The following is a 19,387-nucleotide window of genomic DNA, read 5'->3' on the forward strand; positions in this document are numbered from 1 at the left end:
ACCAGGCCAATAATCCTCAAACATTTTGATCAAAATATTTATCTGCTCCACTTTCTCTTGTGAACACATTGTGCATCTGTAACGATGCTGGTTCTGGTGGGACCCAACTGAAAGTGCCAATTCAGGACAAATTGCTTAAAGCAGGGCAGTTACAGCCCAAGGCTGGGGATTTTCCACCTCTAAGGCAAACCAAACCAGCCAGACAGAGAAGACTTTTACCCCACTGGCTAACTACAAGTCACACAAGCAATTCCCTTACACACTCCAGTTTCTCAGTATCACCACCAGTGCCACTTATTATTATGGGGACAAACGGTTATGAAAACCAACACCCCCGTGAAAGAAAAGTGGTTCTCTTGATCCCAAAGGACCAAGCCCCAGATCCAGGTCAATATACAAATCAGATCTTACCCACAAATCACGCTGTGGCCTATCCTTTAGAATCTAAAATCTAAAGGTTTATTCATACAAGGAAAAAAGATATAGATGAGAGCTAGAATTGGTTACATGGAATCAATTCCATACAGTAATGGCAAAGTTCTTGGTTCAGGCTTGTAGCAGTGATGGAATAAGCTGCAGGTTCAAATCAAGTCTCTGCAGTACATCCACAGCTGGGATGGGTCATCAGTCCTTTGTGTAGAGCTTCCGTTTGTAGCAAAGTCCCTCCAGAGGTAGGAAGCAGGACTGAAGACCAGATGGAGATGAGGCATCTGCCTTTTATAATCACTTTCCATGTGATCTCTGCTTTCTTTGTCCCAAGGACACTCTATCCAGCACATGGCATAGAAAAACCTTGGGCCATGGCTACATTGGCGCTTTACAGCGCTGCAACTTTTGCGCTCAGGGATGTGAAAAAAACACCCCCCTGAGTGCTGCAAGATACAGTGCTGTAAAGCCTCAGTGTAATCAGTGCTGCAGTGCTGGGAGCGCGGCTCCCAGCGCTGCAAGCTACACCTGTAGAGGATGTGGAGTACGTGCAGTGCTGGGATAGCTCTCTCCCAGCGCTGGCACTGCTACCACATTCGAAACTTCAAAGCGCTGCAGTATAGCCATACCCTTAGAGTCCTGTCCACAGGCAGGTCCCTGCATGCCTTGCTGAGTCACAAGGTGTGTCTCTCTTCTCAATGGGCCAGTCGTATAGCTGATGATCCTTAATGGGCCATCAAGCAGGCTAAACAGAGCGGACATCAATTTGTTTGGGGTGTCACCCAGAAGCATAGCATAAGTTTGGAATACAGACAGTATAGAGCCATCACTGATAAATTTTAAATACAAAAATGATACATGCACACAGATAGCATAATTATAACCAGCAAACCATAGCCATAACCTTGTCTTAGACACCTTATTTGACCCCCTTTATACAAGATTTGGTGCCACTACAGGACCTTAGTTGCAACAATGATTTATATGGTCCCAGTTCATGTCAGTGATGTCACAGCATCTTCTTGGCTTGTTCTGCACACTGCAATGTTTATAGTAATTCTGTGACACATCTATTCTCTGGAATCTGTCTCCAAATGGAACAGGGCCCCCTTCCCTTACACATTTTCCAGGGGAGGAACAGTCCAGTCCTGAATAATAACAAAACTGTTTCATGCTTTTTCCCTTTGAATAAGATCAAGATGACTGATGCATTTGTTCAGGACAGTGTTGTTTCTCCCCTGGAAAATATCAAGTGTTGCCAACGCTCAAAGTCTTGTGATATTTAGTGCTTTTGTGAAAGTACAGGAATTGGGTTGTTATGTGAGAATTTCAGCTTGTTGCTTTCTTTTAAAAAATTTTTAACAGTAAGTTTGTAGCCTTCATGCTTGTGAAGAAAAGCTTGAAAACAGGAACGCTTATCACCCCAACACCGGAAGGCGATTTTTAAAAACTCCCTTACAATTCAATGTGTAACCTAACCTAACCTGACGGGGGGGGGGGGGGGGGAAGGCCTGACTCTCTTTTGTACGCTAGGGCTTTGTACTCCTGCCCCTGCCCGAGGCCAGCCTGCGTCTGCTCGCTCTGGGGAAGCAGCTAGATTGCCAGGGGCAGGTTTTCACAGCGCTCCACTGGGGAGCAGCCGGCGGGCTCCCCTGGCCCCAGGGGGAAGCACGTGGCCAGGGTGGGAAGCCCTGAGGGCTGCGCGCTGGTAGCCTGGGTGGCGGCCTTGCGTCCACGCCTACCAGGCTGCAGCCACCCCATCGGGCCAGCCCCGCACCCTGCGCCAGACAGCGGCTAGCTCCGTGCTAGCGCAGACTGAGGGGCGGTGCTGCCCAGAGGCTGCGGCTGCCTCCTCGCAGCAGGGGGCGGGGCTCGTTCCGCCGATTGCAGCCCCGGCCGCGCTAGCCTGGGAGGGCAGGGCCGGGCCGAGCCGGGCCCGCCTCCTCGTCCTTCCTCCAGCGAACATGGCTGCAGCTGCGGCCGCCCCGACCGTGAAGGTAAGAGGCGCTGCGGGCTCCCGCCAGGGCCCCGGCGGAGGGGAGATCCCCCCTCCCCCCGCTCAGCTTCTGCCCCCCGGGAGCTCCTGCCCCCCTGGCGGCCGCCGCGGGGTGCGGACTCGTCAGGCTGGCGCACGTGGGCTCCGAGGGAGGTGCCTCTGCTGCTGGGTGCATGTGGCAGGCTCCTGCCTGCGCCGCCCCGCCGGGGTGCGGGGCACATGGGCTCGGGGGGAGCAGCGCCCTTCTCTGCCCACCCTTCTGCCCCCGCCCGCCTGGCAGGGCTCTGCTGCTCGTGTTACAGGGCACCCCCCAGTGGGCTCAGTGCGGACATGTGGAGGCCTCCAACGTGTGTTCTTGTCTAATAAAAGTCTCTTTCTAGGGTTTTCTTTTCCAGTGTGGCGGGGAGGCAGGGCGCTGCGTTCATTTACAGTTGCCATAAAGATTCACAGGGTGCTGCAGCTTCAGCCAGATAACCAGCAGCAGCGGAGCATGGCAGCGCAACAACTCTGGGTGTCAGAATCCAACCTTTAAAGGGAAAAGTTAGACACTGTCCTCGCACTAAGAATCCTGTGCTCTACCTAAAGCTATTTCTGGGCTCTGGTCAAACAGTGGGTAAAAGCATAATTATTAACTAGATCAGTGTCTTGTTTACTGCAGGTTTGGCAGGTATTGATTTGTTAACTGCCTGCTGCTTTGGGGATTTGTTCCTCACCCACTCCATGTATAGTACCGAATGCTATAGTGAAGGCTGTGGGCCCTGCAGAATTGTGTTCTAATCCTGTCTTCACTTGCCCCACTTTCTGAAAATTGTAAATGATCCTGCATATGGATCTTGCTCTGTGCCCCCTCCCTGGGAGCTCCACTGCAAGGGTCCACTTTCCTCCAGCTCCTGTGATAATTGACTCTGTTAATACTGATTTAGCATTAATTTAGGCGTTAAGATTGTAAACTCTTTGGGGGCAGGGGCTCCCTTCTGTTTTATGTTTGTACTATAGCCTGTACGATGGGGTCACTCTAATACGCACCAATGACGGAGGCACCATAGTTAAAGCTGTTACACGTAGCCCTTTGCACCCCTCTGTAGGACAAACTTTTTGGACCTGGGAAACAAGGACTGGAAGAAGCTCCCTCCGGTTCTTGAGGTCAATGTGTAGACAAGAAATTTTCCCTGACTTGAGAGAGAAGGGAAGCTAATTTGGGGTATCCCAGTTTGCCTTGCCCCATTTGTCTTTTCCGTGGTCGGGGTAGGCCTAGTCTCCCTCACAGGAATATCTGTCCATTGAGGTACTATCTGAGCAGCTGTGTCCATGACAACCCACAGAAAGGTCTAGGAAAGCAGGACTTGCTGCATCAGTAAACTCTATGGTTCCATGCTGCCACTAGGCCCAACTGCTGTTTTGCCTAACTCCAGCCTCATCTGACCAGCCCCAGGAGCTGGGAAACAGGAAGAGAAAGAAGAACAGCCGGACTGGCTTGTGGAAGGGAAGCATGAAGTCCAGTGCTGGAGCTGATGTGGTGTCTCTTCTTCAAGTGGTCACAGCTGTGTATTCCCCTTGGGTGCATGCACACCTGAGTGGAATATATATCTGCACCCACCTGTCAAAAATAGTGGTTGCAGGTAAACAACTGGCTTTTAACTGTCAGTTCCTCATCTCAGAGGTGCAGCTGCTTTAATGAGCCTTTGCTGGCTCTTTTAGAGAGAACTACCTGCCTGGGAGGCTGAAACCTGTCCCCAAGCATGGTTAGCACAGCTGTGGCACAAGGAGAGAGGGATGGTGATTCCCCCAGCTCCTAGTTAGTGTATCTTCTCTTTGCAGCAAACTTACTCTGACTCTTCATTGCCCCTCCCCACTGTGAAGCACTCTTCCTTAGCTCTCTGCAGTGGCTTCCAGTTGTTGCCAAAGGATAGGTAAGGGTGCTGGCCCATGCCTCTAAGATTCATTCCCTCCCATAGTGCACTAGGTTATCCTCCTATTCGCCAATCTCCATTGTTCCATCTGCAACCATCCCCCAAATCCCTACGCACTCTCATATTCCCCCAACACCATGGATAGGTTGGGGGGCATACCTTTCCCCCAGTAATGGCCACTACTGTAATGATGACAGCCTGCTCCTCATTCCTACAGCCTGACACAAGACCTTCCCTGGATTGGTGGCATTCCCAGAGATGAAAGTTCTCTGTGGGCTGTGATGGTAGCTCCAGCTCCTCAAACAGCATCATAGCAAAGCCACCCCTCTGACATCTACCTGTGAGTTTAAATTGTCAGCTTTATATTACAAAGAGAGTGTGTTCAAATCCCATTGCATCTGTGATTTTTTTTGTTACTAGAAATTTAGAAATAGAATCTATTTTCTATTAGTGGAACTAAGTTTTGCTGTGATTTTTAAAGCAGAAAATAAAAAGTGGTGTCACATTGATTCTGTTTTGGGAGGAGGCAAGGCGTAAGAGTAAGATCAGTTAGGGAAAAGAACAGTTTGTCTGTATTGTGGATTCTCAACCAGGGAGTCTCAGTCACCCTGCCCAGCTCATATTGCTAAATGAGAGGGGTTACAGAGAGATATTCTGGCTAGACAAAAAATTAGTATTGAAAACTGAGGAGGAAGCCCAAGTTCTACAGACATCGTCCAGTTTCACCAGCCAGCTGATAATATGGTGAAGAACCCCATATCTCCAGTTTGCATTGTTCTCTTTAATTACAAAGTTTATCATTTTACTGGATAGAACAATTCAGGTTGAAAAGCACACTCTGCGGAAATTATCCTCAATCTTATATTCTGGGCTGCAGTTATGTTGGCAGATATGTGGTTCCCAGTTAAAAACAACTTGATTATTAACCCTCTTTATTCATTTTTTTTAGAATTTCAATGAATAATAAAAACATTTCACAATTTCTGTCCTGATTTGTATGAGTTACAAAATTCAGCGAACACTGAAGAGTATGTGAACAATTTCCAACTTATGTTAGGATCGTGGTTTGTGATTGGTCCCATAAGGATATGTCTATGCTGCAGTCAAAGGTCCAATAGCAGCATGTGTAGACATACTACCACGAGACATACTTCCTGGGCAAATTCTATGCCAAGAAATTAAAAAATTCTGCCCACAATATTTTGAAATTCTGCCAAATTCTGCATATTTTATTTGTCAATAATAGCACAGTGTAATCACTCCAATTTCAATTATTTTGGTAACTTATTTCAAAATACCTGTCAGCAAGTATGTCAACAATATAGACAACAATGAAAAAAGATTCCCCCAGGAGTAGAGAGTTAAAGAAACACAATTGGGGGCATACTGGAGGGGGCTGTGTGGGCCCCCCTCCAGAGCCCAGACACCTGAACCTCCTCCCCCCCAGAATCCAGCCATGGAGCACCTTCCAGCTCCAGATCCCTCTCCACCCAGAGCCCAGCTGCAGGGCACCCCCAGAGCCCAGATGCCAACACCTCTTCCCCCCCACAGCCCAGCTGCAGGGCACCGCAAAAGCTGAGGCACCTGAACCTCCCTCTCCCCAGAGCCCAGCCAGTGACAACTGCATTCTACTCCCCCCAGAGCCCAGCTACGAGGCACCCTCAGCCCAGACACTTGCACCCCCCTCTCCCAGGACCTGTACTCCCATGAGCTTCTTTACTATCCCCTGGGGGGACACGATGCCCTTCCTCACCCTTTGCCAGAGCCGGAACACCTAGACCTTCTGCCGTCCCTGGGTGGATGAGGATCAAGCAAGGCTGCAGAGCATGCAGAGCCTCCATCCCCACCGGGCTAGTGCTCTGCGAGCTGCAATGCCCCTAATGGCCACCAGCAGCTCTACAGCCCCAGTTCTGCAGGGGGGACATCAAATTCTGCATTTTGCAGCGGTGCAGAATTCCCCCAGGCATAACAGCTAGTACAGCTAAAAATAGCACTGAAGATGCAGCAGTGCTGGCTTCAGTGCAGGCTCTATAAACCCATGCAGGGACATGAGTATGTTTTCACGTTGCACGTCTGTGCAGAAGTCCATAGGTGCTGAAACTAGAGATGAAGGGGGATGTGGTGCAGCACCTCCTGATTTGAAGTCAGGGTGGATTTGATTTAAATGAAATTGATTTAAATCACTAGTCAGAAAGACTCGATTTAATCATGGTTTTCTACATAAAAGTGCATTCTTGTTTGTTGTTTTAACCTTAATATTCTTCACAACTCAAGAGATAGATGTAGGCTTCATTTTTAGAAGATGTACACTATACATTTTTAAACAGTGATTTATTTTGAAAACTTTTTAGATTAGTTTTACAGCTATATCAGAAAATGAATGATTGTTCAGTTATTTCATTTACCAAAGGTAATTGAAGCAGATATTTATGATATCACTGGGAGGTGAACTATCTCCAATTCAAGAGGTTAATCATTAATATTTGGAGGATTTTCTTGCCAGGCTATATTAGGAGGAGAACATCACCAGACAGACATTTAAATTGTTTTATTTAACTAAAACAACAACGTTAAGTATTCTGGATTTTTTTCTTCAACAGAAAACATATAATATTTTAACAAAAAAAGCGTATATCCCTCACTTCTCACATTTATCTCCAGACTTCTTCTTGTCCAGATCCAGTACGCCCCAACGATCTTCTATTCATTTAACTTTTTGAAACTTTGCACTTTTAGAGAGAGGTAAGGGATTGTTCACAAATTTGCAGAGGGACAGTAGAGTTGAGATCTGTTATTTCTCACCTCTATATAGTATTTATTTATTTAAAAACATTTTTGCTGTTAACAAGCATGTTACCTCTGAAGACACAAATGCACAGTTTGAGAACTGCAAAACACAGCATCTTTGATGGTATCTTCTAAACTGAGCACTGAGTCTCATAGAGGAGATAGAAAGATTAACCTAAGTAATCTGTACAGAAGCCTATGGAACCCCATAAGATTGGATCCCCAATCCATTAACTATTGGAACTCATTTACAACACTTTTCTTAAACATTACATGAATATATTGTCTCATACAATAGAATTAGAATTTATAATCCCTGTTTCATGATGCGATACCTTTGAGCTGTAAAGTATCTTAGTTAAAACTATCTTTAGATAGGTTTTTTTCCTCAAAAAGCATTTTATCAAAAAAATCCAATTTAAATAAAAAATATCATTGATTTTTATCCACCCTTCTTGAAGTAGTTTCCATTATATACAGGATTTACAGTGGGGTTCAATGTCTCTCAGCACCCCCACAATACAAATTGTTCCTGCACCCCTGCAGAAGTCCATGCCAGTGTCATCTCTGCTATTTTTAGTGTACTAGTTAGATTAATGCTAGTGTTGGTATGTCTACGTGACCTGCAAATCCCACCTTTGATTGCCTTGTTGATGTTGTTTCTACTCATAGACTCATAGGTCAGAAGGGACCAATATGAGGATGACTGAAACTTTGGAACAGGAGAATCTTGAGTAATAAATATCCCATAATACTTCAGGTACAGTTTTCAGGCAAATAATCATAGCATTCAGGACTCTTTTCATGAACAAACCAGCATTTGTCCAAGTACTCATGATCTGTGAATAACACTAAAGCAAAAATCTCCATTCTTATTATAAAAATTATAAGCAAATATTATTGTGATTTATTTTTCTTCCCTAGTCTGCCTCTTTGGGTTATATTAAGGATTTAGTTGTTTGCCTGCAATAACACACATATAGCACAAGGTGGCGCCAAAAGAAGAAAAATCTGTTTAAATACTACCGCAGAGGGGATGACATGAACCAGGCTTTCACATGGAAAAGTATTTGGCACATAACAAGGACCACAGTCTTTGCTTATTGAAAAGAGATGCCTGATGAGCTAATTGCAATATAATGACATGGCATCTGTAGGGTTTTTATAAACATAGGGCTGTAGAAATTGAGAGCAAGAGACAGATTGTTGGTTTAGATTTAAGTCACTGGGATTTCCACTTGGTACTTTTCTATTATTATTATCTTGTTAAGAGATACAACAAATCCTTAGCTGTACAGCTAGAAAACATTCTGAGAGTTTAGATAACATGCATTTATTACTGACAAGGTATTGGGGGGACAAAAATGGGGGGAGTTGTGTATGTGGGTTTTTTTGTTTGTTTTTAAAAGCTCAGCACGATTTGAGTTCTTCCACTTAAAACTGAGACAAACATTGCAACAGTAACTGCCAATTGAAAAAAGCAATGTTTTTGCTGTGTGTAACAGAGGGTGAAATTATTTCTTTAAGTGCCAGCAGTGTGCTTGGGGACCACACAATTAAAAACAGCCACTGCTCTGGAGAGCGTAATCTAATTCCCATTGAAGTCAGTGGAAAACCTCCCATTGACTTAAGTGGGAGTTGGATCAGACTCTAAAAGATACAAAGACGACTGGTTCCACGGGGAAGCCAAAGGAAGGTGTAACTTGGAAGTGTATATTTCTTTTTCATTGTATTATTAATTTTGTTGTGAAGGCTGCACAACTTAGAATCATAGAGTTGGAAGGGACCTCAGGAGGTCATCTAGTCCAACCCCCTGCTCAAAGCAGGACAAATCCCCCAGATTTTTACCCCAGTTCCCCAAATGGCCCTCTCAAGGATTGAACTCACAACCCTGGGTTTAGCAGGCCGGTGCTCAAACCACTAACTCAGTTGGATTGAAGTATGCAATAATCAATCAGTTTGTCCTCAGTATTCATTGTGAATGTGTGTCACCGACAGTTTAACCATTTTGCTTTTCTGACTGACACAAGAGGATATGCACAAAATCTTTATTTCTATGGATGTTGCTTTATTGAAGAAGTCAGCGTTTGCTAAAACTAAATGGAGATTCTCTCTTTGTTGCTAGTACTGTGCTGCAACTTGTTAACTCTGTGCAGACTGCACTAGAAAACAAAGCTTTTTTTAAAAAAACCAAAAAAAAACCCTGTATCCCCAGCAGAATATGAATTCACGTTCTTTATACTTTCACTAACAGAAGATTCTGCTAAGCTGGCTGTGAATACTGTTCCCCTATCAGACACTCTGTGTAGAGGCCTGGGGCTTCTCAGGCTGGTGGTAGAGCCAAGAAGAGAAATGGTGTTTCTTTGTACGTGTGTTAAGTTGGCTTGCTAGCAGCAGGGGGAGCTGGTACTACTGTAAGGATAATTGCTGTTGTGGGCCTTGGTTGGAAAGCAAACTCCACATATAGGAATTAGCTTTTTATAACACAAATACAGAGTTATGCTAAACCACATTGTTACGTTTCGGGTATGATTAAGCACCACTCTTTGAAGGTTACAAGGTTTAAAAAGAATACTCTGAACCCAAAAGTAGGTCCAGTGCCGCAACTATAAAGTCCCAGAGGGGGTTCTGTGTGTAGTGGAAGTGTTCTCAGGTACCTTTCCAGCATTCTTCTGGGTAAGCAAGGTTGAGTAACTTGTAAAATAGGGTGTCTATGTAGGTCCAGTGGGTTAGTTGGACTATAGCTCCTTAAATCTAGAAGGATGCATAATTCATTTGGGCAGCTGAGCTGATCAAAACTAGAATTTCTATTCTGTGGGAAATTCCAGCATTTCAGAAGAAAATTCATTCTGAATTGGAATTAAAATTTTGTTTTAGGTCATGTTTGTTTCAGTTATGGCTTTTATATATTTTAATATTTTATACTTTAATATTCTGATTAGGATTTAAAGAATGTAAAATGTATATGAAATAGTGATTGGTCATTTGAAATTAGTATTTGATTTGCTCATTTCTGGTATTCTGACAGGTCATTTGTAATATAATTATTTTGTTAAGCCATTTTACAAGAATAAAAAATTTAAATAAATTGGTTTCAGATTTTTCTAAATTACATTTTTATCCAAATCAACACTCAGTAGAGCATTTTGATCAGTTGACATTTTCCAATGAAATAACATTTCTTCGGACATTTTTTGACCAGCTCTGGATTTAATGGTCTCGATCTGTCTCCTTTTTTATGTGTGAGTTGGTGAAATAGTCCTGTGTCTGAGGATCACCTTTAAAGTAGCACAAATTAGTGCAGAGGCATAGATGTCATTAAGCACCTCTGCCATTTCCACATTTTCTGTTATTATTTTTCCCCTCTCATTGAGTAACGGGCCTGTCGTTGATCTTCCTCTTGCTTCTAATGTATTTGTAGAATGTTTTCTTGTTACCCTTTATGTCTCTAGCTAGTTTGATCTCATTTTGTGCCTTGGCCTTTCTAATTTTGTCCCTACATACTTGTGTTATTTGTTTATATTCGTCCTTTGTAATTTGACCTAGTTTTCACTTTTTGTCGGACTGTTTTTTGATTTTTTAAATCATTGAAGTTCTACTGGTTAAGCCAGGGTGGTCTCTTGCCATCCTGCCTATCTTTCCTATGCATATTGAAGGCAAGCAAGGAAGGCTTCTTTGGTTGACAGCCTCCATCCTGGATAAAAGTCTGTGTGCTCAGCGTGAATGTCTTACACAATTTAACCTCAGATAAAATGGTGTGGGGCACTGTGCAGGTTTGGATAACTGAGTGCTTTGCTGAACCGGGGCTTTAGTCAGCTAAGTAATATGTTTTTTCAAGGATGCTACATGGCCTGAAAATTAGTAGCTTCTCAGCTAGTAGCTTCATGTCAGGCAAATCTAACTAGGTGCCAACACACTTTCCTTTTTGTCTCTTCCCCATGCATCTAGAAGCAACTGCTCTTGGGAGAGGAAGAAGCTTATGAGCCATATCTTAATGGCAGTCAGGGTTAATGATATCAATAAGACTGTTCAGGTGTTGCATTTCTGGGGATCATTATGTCCTTGGTGACCAGAGGTACTGAGTCTTTGTCCTTGTTCTTCCCATTGCAGAAAAGGTGTACCACAGTTTCATCTGAATACTATCTGTGGTACAGCCTTGATTACAGCATAGGTTGTGCTGATCTCTTTGGCATCAGTTATCAAGTTTGCCAGTTAACACCAATATTTACTTTCACAGTGGGGATAAATGGTTAATCAGCAACTCTTTCTTTGTGCTGTTTGATAACTTCTAAATTTGGTGTCTCTCTGAACTGGAGAGTGCTAGTCAAGCCTTTGTACTTGGGAAAATTAAATGAAATATGGTCTAACGTGAGTTGGTACAACTACGTTTGCAAGTCTTCATGAGAAACTTGAGCTGTAGCTATAATGGTGCTTTTTGGATCCATGGTTCTGGGCCCATCTCAAGCAAAGATGAATCAGAAAATAAATTGTGTAGCTGGCTAGAAATCCAGGGTTAGTGTCACTGTCAGATTTAAAATGCAGTGTAATCTCTAGATCTCTAATACTTACTTTTGTTTGTTTGTAAGATTGGAATTATTGGTGGAACTGGTCTGGACGATCCTGACATCTTGGAAGGAAGAACAGAAAAATATGTGGATACTCCTTACGGCAAGGTCTGTATAATATTTTTCTTATGACTTGCTAAGATTTTTTTTTTTTAAAGAGAGTGTTACTTGTGTGCTTTATGGTAAGTTTTTCAGCCTTTGTGTAAATGGAGGTACGGAGGAGACACTGCGCACAATAGAGTGCCGAGTATTGGTCGGTATAATAGAGTCCTCTGAGGGTCAGGTGGTAGTGCACCCAGCATCCAGCCTCGCCTCACCTCGGACAGCTTTTCAGTCCAGTTCCTCAACCATGTGTGGGCTTAGCATCATCTTGCCCTCTCCTTACCATGAGGCTTATGCCTCATCTGCAGCAGAAGGAGTTGGTAGGGCAGCCTGGGCCTTCCCACTCCATCAGGCTCCGACCTAGGGCCTATAAGAGTCAGGTAGTGTCTGGCATCTTGGAGTCTCTTTGGAGTTACCCTTCCTGGGTCCCTCCATCTCTCCTTACAGCTCCAAGAACAACCTGAGATATCGGTAGAAAAGACAGCTAAACCTTCAGCCCCAACTGGGCACAGCGTGCAGCCCTCTTCCCCATAGGGAGGTTTTGTCAGCACCCTTGTCCAGGAGCCTTCGAGGCAAGTTTGTCTCCCTACCCAATTCCCCCTTCTGAGCTAAGTTGCTCCCTTTTAAGCCTCCTCTGCAGTTGGAGGATGCTCTGCAGGTCGGGAGAGGTGGAGATACCTGGGCCCAGTATTGTCCTTTAACCCCGTCGGGCCCAGTACGGGGTTTGTACACTGTATCACAGTCAACTTATAATGACTGCGAGAGGCAAGGTGTTATAATGACAACCAAGTGTGGAAGAGAATACAAGCCATCCTCCCCCACATCCACTGTTCTTTAAATATGACGAGATAAGCACAATGAAGAATCCACAGCCCCGAGGTGGGATATAGACTCATAGACTTTAAGGTCAGAAGGGACCATTATGATCATCTAGTCTGACCTCCTGCACAATGCAGGCCACAGAATCTCGCCCATCCACTTCTATAACAAACCCCTAACCTATGTCTGAGTTATTGAAGTCCTCAAATTGTGGTTTGAAGACCTCAAGCTGCAGAGAATCCTCCAGCAAGTGACCCATGCCCCATGCTGCAGGGATATGGTGGTTTTAAGATACCTTTGCACCTTTCCAATTCTGGCTGCGCCACAGACTCTTGCATAATTTAGACAGCCCTGGCAGCCTTACTTGGCAGGCTATGGGCCCCAGCACTACTTAAAGTCTCTGCAGTATTACATGCTGCTATCATTACCCCACCCAGGTACTCCCCCTACACCAAAATTTATAAGGGATCTTTGGGAGACAGCTTTATGGCTGTCTTTTGCTGGTCCTGTGCAGGGAGGAATTCACTACCAGCCAGCTTCTGGGCTTTCAGAGGCTTTATGTTACTCCAGCCCTTTTACCAAGCAAAAGTGGCTGGAGCTGGGGTGAGGATCTCACCCTAGGTCTGTTTGTTTAGCCAACTGTGTATACCTGTAGTGCCAACACATAGTAAGAGACAATCCCTGCCCCAAAGAGCTTGCAATTTAAATAGACCAGGATGGAAGAAAAGGAGTGTTGTTATTCCCTTTTTACAGATGGGGAACTGAGGCAGAGAGAGTAAGTGACCTCATGTAAGTAGTGTATAACAAAACTGGAAAGTAAACTTAAATTTTCCATAATATCTGCAGAAGAGGAAACTGAGCACTATTCAGAACAACCAACCATGTGATATTTTCCTGTATGTTTACCATCTTATACCAGTACAGTTCATAAGACATATGATAAGTGGCAATAACAGTTATTTTATGGAGAGGAACTTCTGTGGAAACCTGAATCCTGTATATCTTTTTCATGGGGTTCAGCACTACCCTGTAGGGTCCAAGATATGGAAGGAGAACCCCACCTCCAACCAAAATGGTGTTGGGGAAGACTTTGTGAGTGTAGGGGACACGGGGAGAATGGAGTATATGTGGACAGTGGCGATTGGCCATGGTGGGGAAGTAATAAGGTAAGGGAAGAGCTGAATTAGAGGTAGATATTTGAATTTCCAACCACCCTGTAAAATCTGCAGGAGTACTGGGGAGAGGATGAAGGGGACTTATTCACTTGCACCCCTCCATCTTCCCCACCCTTCTCCAAAAAACTAAAACAAGAATCTCATATAAAACAGAGATCCTTTCACCTGTAAGACACTGTCTTGAATCCAGGCTAGAATAGCAACAAAACAAAAAAATAGTTGCCATCTGACATTTCCTCTATATGATTAGCTGCTGGTTTTAGTAACGTTCTTAGTGAAAATTGTGCGTATTGGATAATTACCATTGCAATTGACACCTTTTTATTGGCAGTCTCAGCATATAATTCTGGGGCTTTATTCACATGGAAGATTTAACTGTCCTCTTGCCCTTGGAAAGGTCTTCAGATCACAGTTTGAAGTACATTGGCAGGACAGTGTAGGGAAGCTTATACTGTTGCTGTATTTATATGGCTCAGATCCTGCAGGATCCCTAAAACCTGTGCTCAATCTCACTGAAATCATTGGCCTTCTGTGCAGGTGTGTCACTTGGCAGGATCAGGCCTTTGTGAGTAAATGAGGTGGACTTTAAAACTCTTAGTCTTGCGTCTTCTACAAGCAATGAATCGACTTTTTTATTTAAGCATTAGGAAACGATAAGGCAGAATTCAGCCATTTTCTTTTCTGAACTCTTTAGTCATAACAGCAAAATGTACTGTATATGCATTGTAACACGGTAAAGTCATGTTTTAAAAGGAGAAAACAAAAGCTTTGACATTTCATTTTTATTACATAGGGCAACAAATCTAGGAGGAAACACATTAGAACCAAAATTAAACTCGAGAGAAAAATCCTGAGCGTTGAATCTGATATAACTAAGAAACTTGTGGATTTTAAACTTAAAATTAGACAATTTATAAAAGTTCATTTTGCCCTTTGTTTTTTACATATTTTTTTAAATTTAGCATGGGGTAGTGCAAATCTAAAAGTGAGTTAGAGATAACTGTAGTTGTGTTAGTGTGGCATATTAATATAGGCCCTGATCCTGCAAGATGTTCCATGCAGGTGGACCTTTGCACCTGCAGAGATCCCCATTGACATCAGTTGGGATCCATGCCAGTGCCATAACTACCAAAATGGAACAGTTTGCAGGATTGGTGCCTTAGCGTAAGATTTGAGACTTAGTCCTGTCGCGTGCAGTCAGTTGTAGGATTGGGACCATGAAATAGAAGAGTGAAAAATGAAATCATTGGGTGAAGTCCATTCACTCAAGCAAAGTAGAAGCAGGCCCTACATTACTTAGTTTTCATTAGTGGGTGAATAAATCTTTTTTTCCCCCTTGTTTTGACTTGTTAGATTTATTTGTTTGTTCATGAGGATGTTTAAAGGAGGCCTGGAAGTTTTGAGTTTATTTGACAATTTTGTGTAAAAGATGAGGAGGGTTTGTTTGTTTGGTTTTTATGTTTATTTTTTATATTGGCAAGTCAGGGCCTGTCTACTCTGGAATGCTGTGAAGAAATACAGTAACTCCTAACTTAACGTCCTAGTTATGTTCTTGGAAAATGCAACTTCAAGCAAAATGATGTTAAGCAAATCCAATTTCCCCATAAGAATTAATGTAAATGGGGGGAGGGAAAGGGGCTGTAGGTTCCAGGGAAATCCTTTTCGCCTGACAAAAGATGTTATATACATATTCAGTAGAAGTTTTAAAAATAATTTTAAACAATTTAATATTGTACTCACTGATGATTGTGAAGCTTGGTTGAGGCAGGGGCGTAGCGGGGCATGGGTGCTTGCCCTGCTCGGCCTGCCAGGCGTTCCAGCCAGGGAGCAGTGAGGGAGCTTGGGGGCTTGCCCCATTCCGCCTACCTGGCACTCCTGCTCTGGGGCGGGGTGGGGACACGGGGGCTTGCCCCGCTCCACCTGCCCTGCATTCCAGCTGGAGAGCAGGATCAGGGTGCGGGGGCTTGCCCGCTCCCCGGCAGGAGCCCTGGGCCGGTGGAGCAGAGGGAGCAAAATAATGTTATAAGGGAACATTGCAGGACTTTAAAGGAGCATGTTCTCTAATAGGTCAGCGACCTAATAACGAAACAGCATTAACGGTGGGGACGTTAAGTGTGGAGTTACTGTAGTGAAATAGTAGAATATCAGTCTGAGCAATTGAGAGGTAAAGGGATTTCTAATTGAACTGTTCAGAACTTTGTGGGTTTGTTAACACTTTCGTTTAGTTCTCTCTCCTAATAAGCACATGGATGAAAGGATACATTTGTTAAAGACTTAACACCATAATGATTCAGTTAATGTGTAAGAGTGCTTCCAGTATACTCCTGAGTCCTCCAACAGACCTTCTAGCAAAACCATGGAAGATCAGAGTCAGTAGTCCCGGTACTTTTAACGTAAAAAACAAGCAAAGAAACAACTTTAAAAAAAAAATTTGTTCCAGCTTTTCACATCCTAAAGAAGCAAAAAGAGCACAGTCCCATGTTTTAAAGCTTCCTTGGCAACTCATCTTAACGTACTGCCAGAACAGAAGACCTCTCTGAAACTTTCGATGTTTCTTGCAAGCCCTGCCTTTTGGCTGCAACAGAACAAGTATATTTTTACTGCTGTTCATTTAGTGTAGGGAGCATGACAAGGAGCAGCTTAGTAGGGTGTGTGTTAAAAGGAGTTACCTGAGCCACCTTCGTCCCCTTCCCTACCTCCCCCGCTGCCCTACTGGATAGATTGCTTTCTTCATTTAATAAACCCTTCTTCATACCTAAGGGTAATGTGAGCTTCAGAAGGAACCTGGAAAATGTGACTATACAAAACATCATGAGCGTTTTTCAGTTCTCTGATTGTACTGGCATGATCCCACAAATGACTTGAAATATCTACAAATTGTGCTTGGTTTTAAAGACAGGAATTTGCCATCAATACCCCAGATCTGTTTCCCCTCTGGGGGTGGAAAATATTCTGTGAGTGATTGGCACTGCTTTATCCCCATTAGCACCTACTCCTCAAAGATGTTGGGCACACCCACTGAAGTTAGAAGGAGTTGGGAGCACTGTGGATTCAGAGCATTGACCCTTGGTTAGCTGCAGCCAGTATTTCTCCTTATCACTGGACTCCAAAACTACTATTACATTAAAACCTCTGTTCAGAGGACATTTCCTGAAGAACATGACTCAATTCTAAAACTGTTTTTGCAAAGGAAATGTAAAATCTTCAACAGCAAGCAAATTTTAATGCTCTCCAGTTATTCTTGTCAGTTGTGAGTATGCTGGCATAGGTTCACAATCAAGGCATCTTTTGTTCTGTAGATAAGCTTTTTGTTTTTATTAAAGCAAAATTAGGTCATATGAGATAGAATTAACCTCCCTTTCCACCTCCACTGAAGCTGGTGCATCGTTTGATTAATGAACTTGGAGAATATTTAAATGAAGGTATCATTGTCCAGTTCTTTCAAAGAGCTCTATTTTAGAGGATTCTGCTCTTATTTTTATATTTTCTATACACAGTGCTTCATCTTACTGATAGCGTGGAGTTAGGATTTTGGGGCATTTGTTGAAAATATACATACATTGTCCTTTTAATGTGTTTACCTGCTTGTTTTTTCACTCTGTGCGTGTGAACATCATGTTCTTGATCTTTCTCTTCTCCATGCTGCTTTCTCTGTGGATTTACACTGGAGATGTTCCATTGTGAAAGCCTGATCCTGCAAACCTGTATAGAAGTAGTCCTTAATCATGTGAGAATTTTCATTGAAGTCAAAGGGAGTCCTCACATAATTGTTGAAGAAAAAAATGAAATCTTATGCGTGCTCCCTTTGACTTCAGTGAGAATACTCGCAGGATTAAGGAGCTTCTCAACCATTACCATATATAGCATACTCTCAATTATCTGATTAGTAGGTGGGGGCATAGATCTTATTTGGATAACATAGAGTTTGACTAATAAGAGGGCAGGAGCCATTCAGAAGCAGGGTGGCCTTCGCTGCATCTGGGGACTCATTCTCATCCTCCTCGCAGTCCTGGCTGTCTGTGCTCTGCCCCACCAGGGCTGCAGCCTTCTCTTCGCTTTGTGCCTGCCTAGATAGGTAGCCCTCTACAGCTCTGCTGTCACGGCCCTGCTCACTCACTCTCATGACAGTGGTGGTGTGGACGGTTCCCTGTACTGTCACAGGAGCCGTTCCGCAGTAGGATGGCTTCCCCTGCAACCAGGAACATGTCCTCTTCCTCATAGTCCTGGCCATGGTCTCCGCTCTATTATCGGATTCCCTTTCTTGTCCCCCATCATGAGATACATGAGGTTGGATAATGCGGAGAGGTTCAGATAATAGGATTTGGACAAACAGGAATATACTGTACTGTATTTAAATATAATTTTAAAAATACGCATAATGACAGAAAACCATTAGTAACAAATTCACATTACCTAATATGCTGTTTTATTCCTTGTTTCCTTCTCTGCTTTAGAACATTAGGTAATGTGTGTAGTAGGAAGAGAGCCTGAGACATAAGCCCTTGTATCAGAGGCCTGATATGAGGCAGGATCTGCTCACAGAATCTGGCAAGAACGGGGCTAATATTGCAGAAAGACACATTCCTAAGAAGTGCTAAGCACAGAGTACTCACACAAACACATCCCGATATCAAGGATGGTACAAAAACATTCCCCAAGGGTAACAGGAACACACTGACCCTGCCTAAAAGATAAGGCTAGGATGACAGTACGTAATAGGGATGTTTTATTCAAACTAACGTGTACAAGGTGGTAACTAGCCACGTCAGGGGGCAGTGATTAACTATGTCAGAGGGGCAGTACTAACTTGTTTATATCAGGGTATAAAGATGTATCTCAGAGGGATTACCTTTGTCCAGCTGAGAGGGGAAGGAAGGTCAGGCCATTCACTGAGCTGTGTGTTGATTGTCACGGGCATACCTGTCTTAGCATCCTTGTAGAGTCTGCCAGGTGCTAGTACTGTACTTTGTCAACAATAAACCTGGCGCCTTCGTACCATATGGGTCTTGTGGTCTTTGGGCGCTTTGCTTGAGGTCTGCTATGCTGGCTGTCTGCACAGAGCTGGGACAGCACATGGGGAGAACACACACACGCAACCTAACATCTAACCGTAATGTGAATCTGTAGGTAATGTTTTTCTGTCATTACATACACTAATGCTTGAGAAGCTTTCATTAGGTCTTTCATTGAAAGAGTATTTTATTAGATCTTTACTACAGATGGTTTTTTAGAAAGTTTAGTATTAACTCTACAACTAAAACTATATCCTATTGCCACTGGGGTAATTGCACACTGAAATAGCAGTGTTACCGAGCCCTTGTCTACACTTAGGCTGGATCTACACATCCAACTTACGTTGGTGTAACTACAACACTCGGGTGTGGACAGGCTTCTCTCGTCGACATAGCTACTGCCTCTCAGGGACGTGGAGTACCTATGCCAATGGAAGCAGCTCTCTCATCGGCATATCTTCTCTAAGTACTACAGCTGCGCGGCTGCAGCGCTGTACATGTAGACAATTCCTTAGTGAGCAATATACTAGCAATGCTCCAATCTTCTGAAAGAGGTTGAAATTCTGTCTCCAGGAAGCCAGCCCCTTGTGCTTTA

General features: G+C 43.6%; 1 protein-coding gene across 3 annotated transcripts in view; it reads left to right on the forward strand.

The window, feature by feature from the left end:
- The first annotated feature begins 2,310 nt into the window (after window positions 1-2,310).
- MTAP (methylthioadenosine phosphorylase) overlaps window positions 2,311-19,387 on the forward strand; it is a 63,978-nt gene continuing 46,901 nt past the window's right edge. Inside the window, exons 1-2 of one of the 3 annotated variants that reach the window (XM_050943235.1) lie at window positions 2,311-2,423; window positions 11,706-11,792. In XM_050943235.1, coding sequence (XP_050799192.1) covers window positions 2,391-2,423; window positions 11,706-11,792 — 120 coding nt within the window. In that variant the 5' untranslated portion in view covers window positions 2,311-2,390. Of the gene's footprint in view, window positions 2,424-4,548; window positions 4,673-11,705; window positions 11,793-19,387 lie in introns of those variants that run through there. The other 2 variants (XM_050943232.1, XM_050943233.1) reach the window with 2 other exon arrangements.

Source organism: Gopherus flavomarginatus, chromosome 3, assembly GCF_025201925.1.
Source record: "Gopherus flavomarginatus isolate rGopFla2 chromosome 3, rGopFla2.mat.asm, whole genome shotgun sequence".
NCBI lineage: Eukaryota > Metazoa > Chordata > Testudines > Testudinidae > Gopherus > Gopherus flavomarginatus.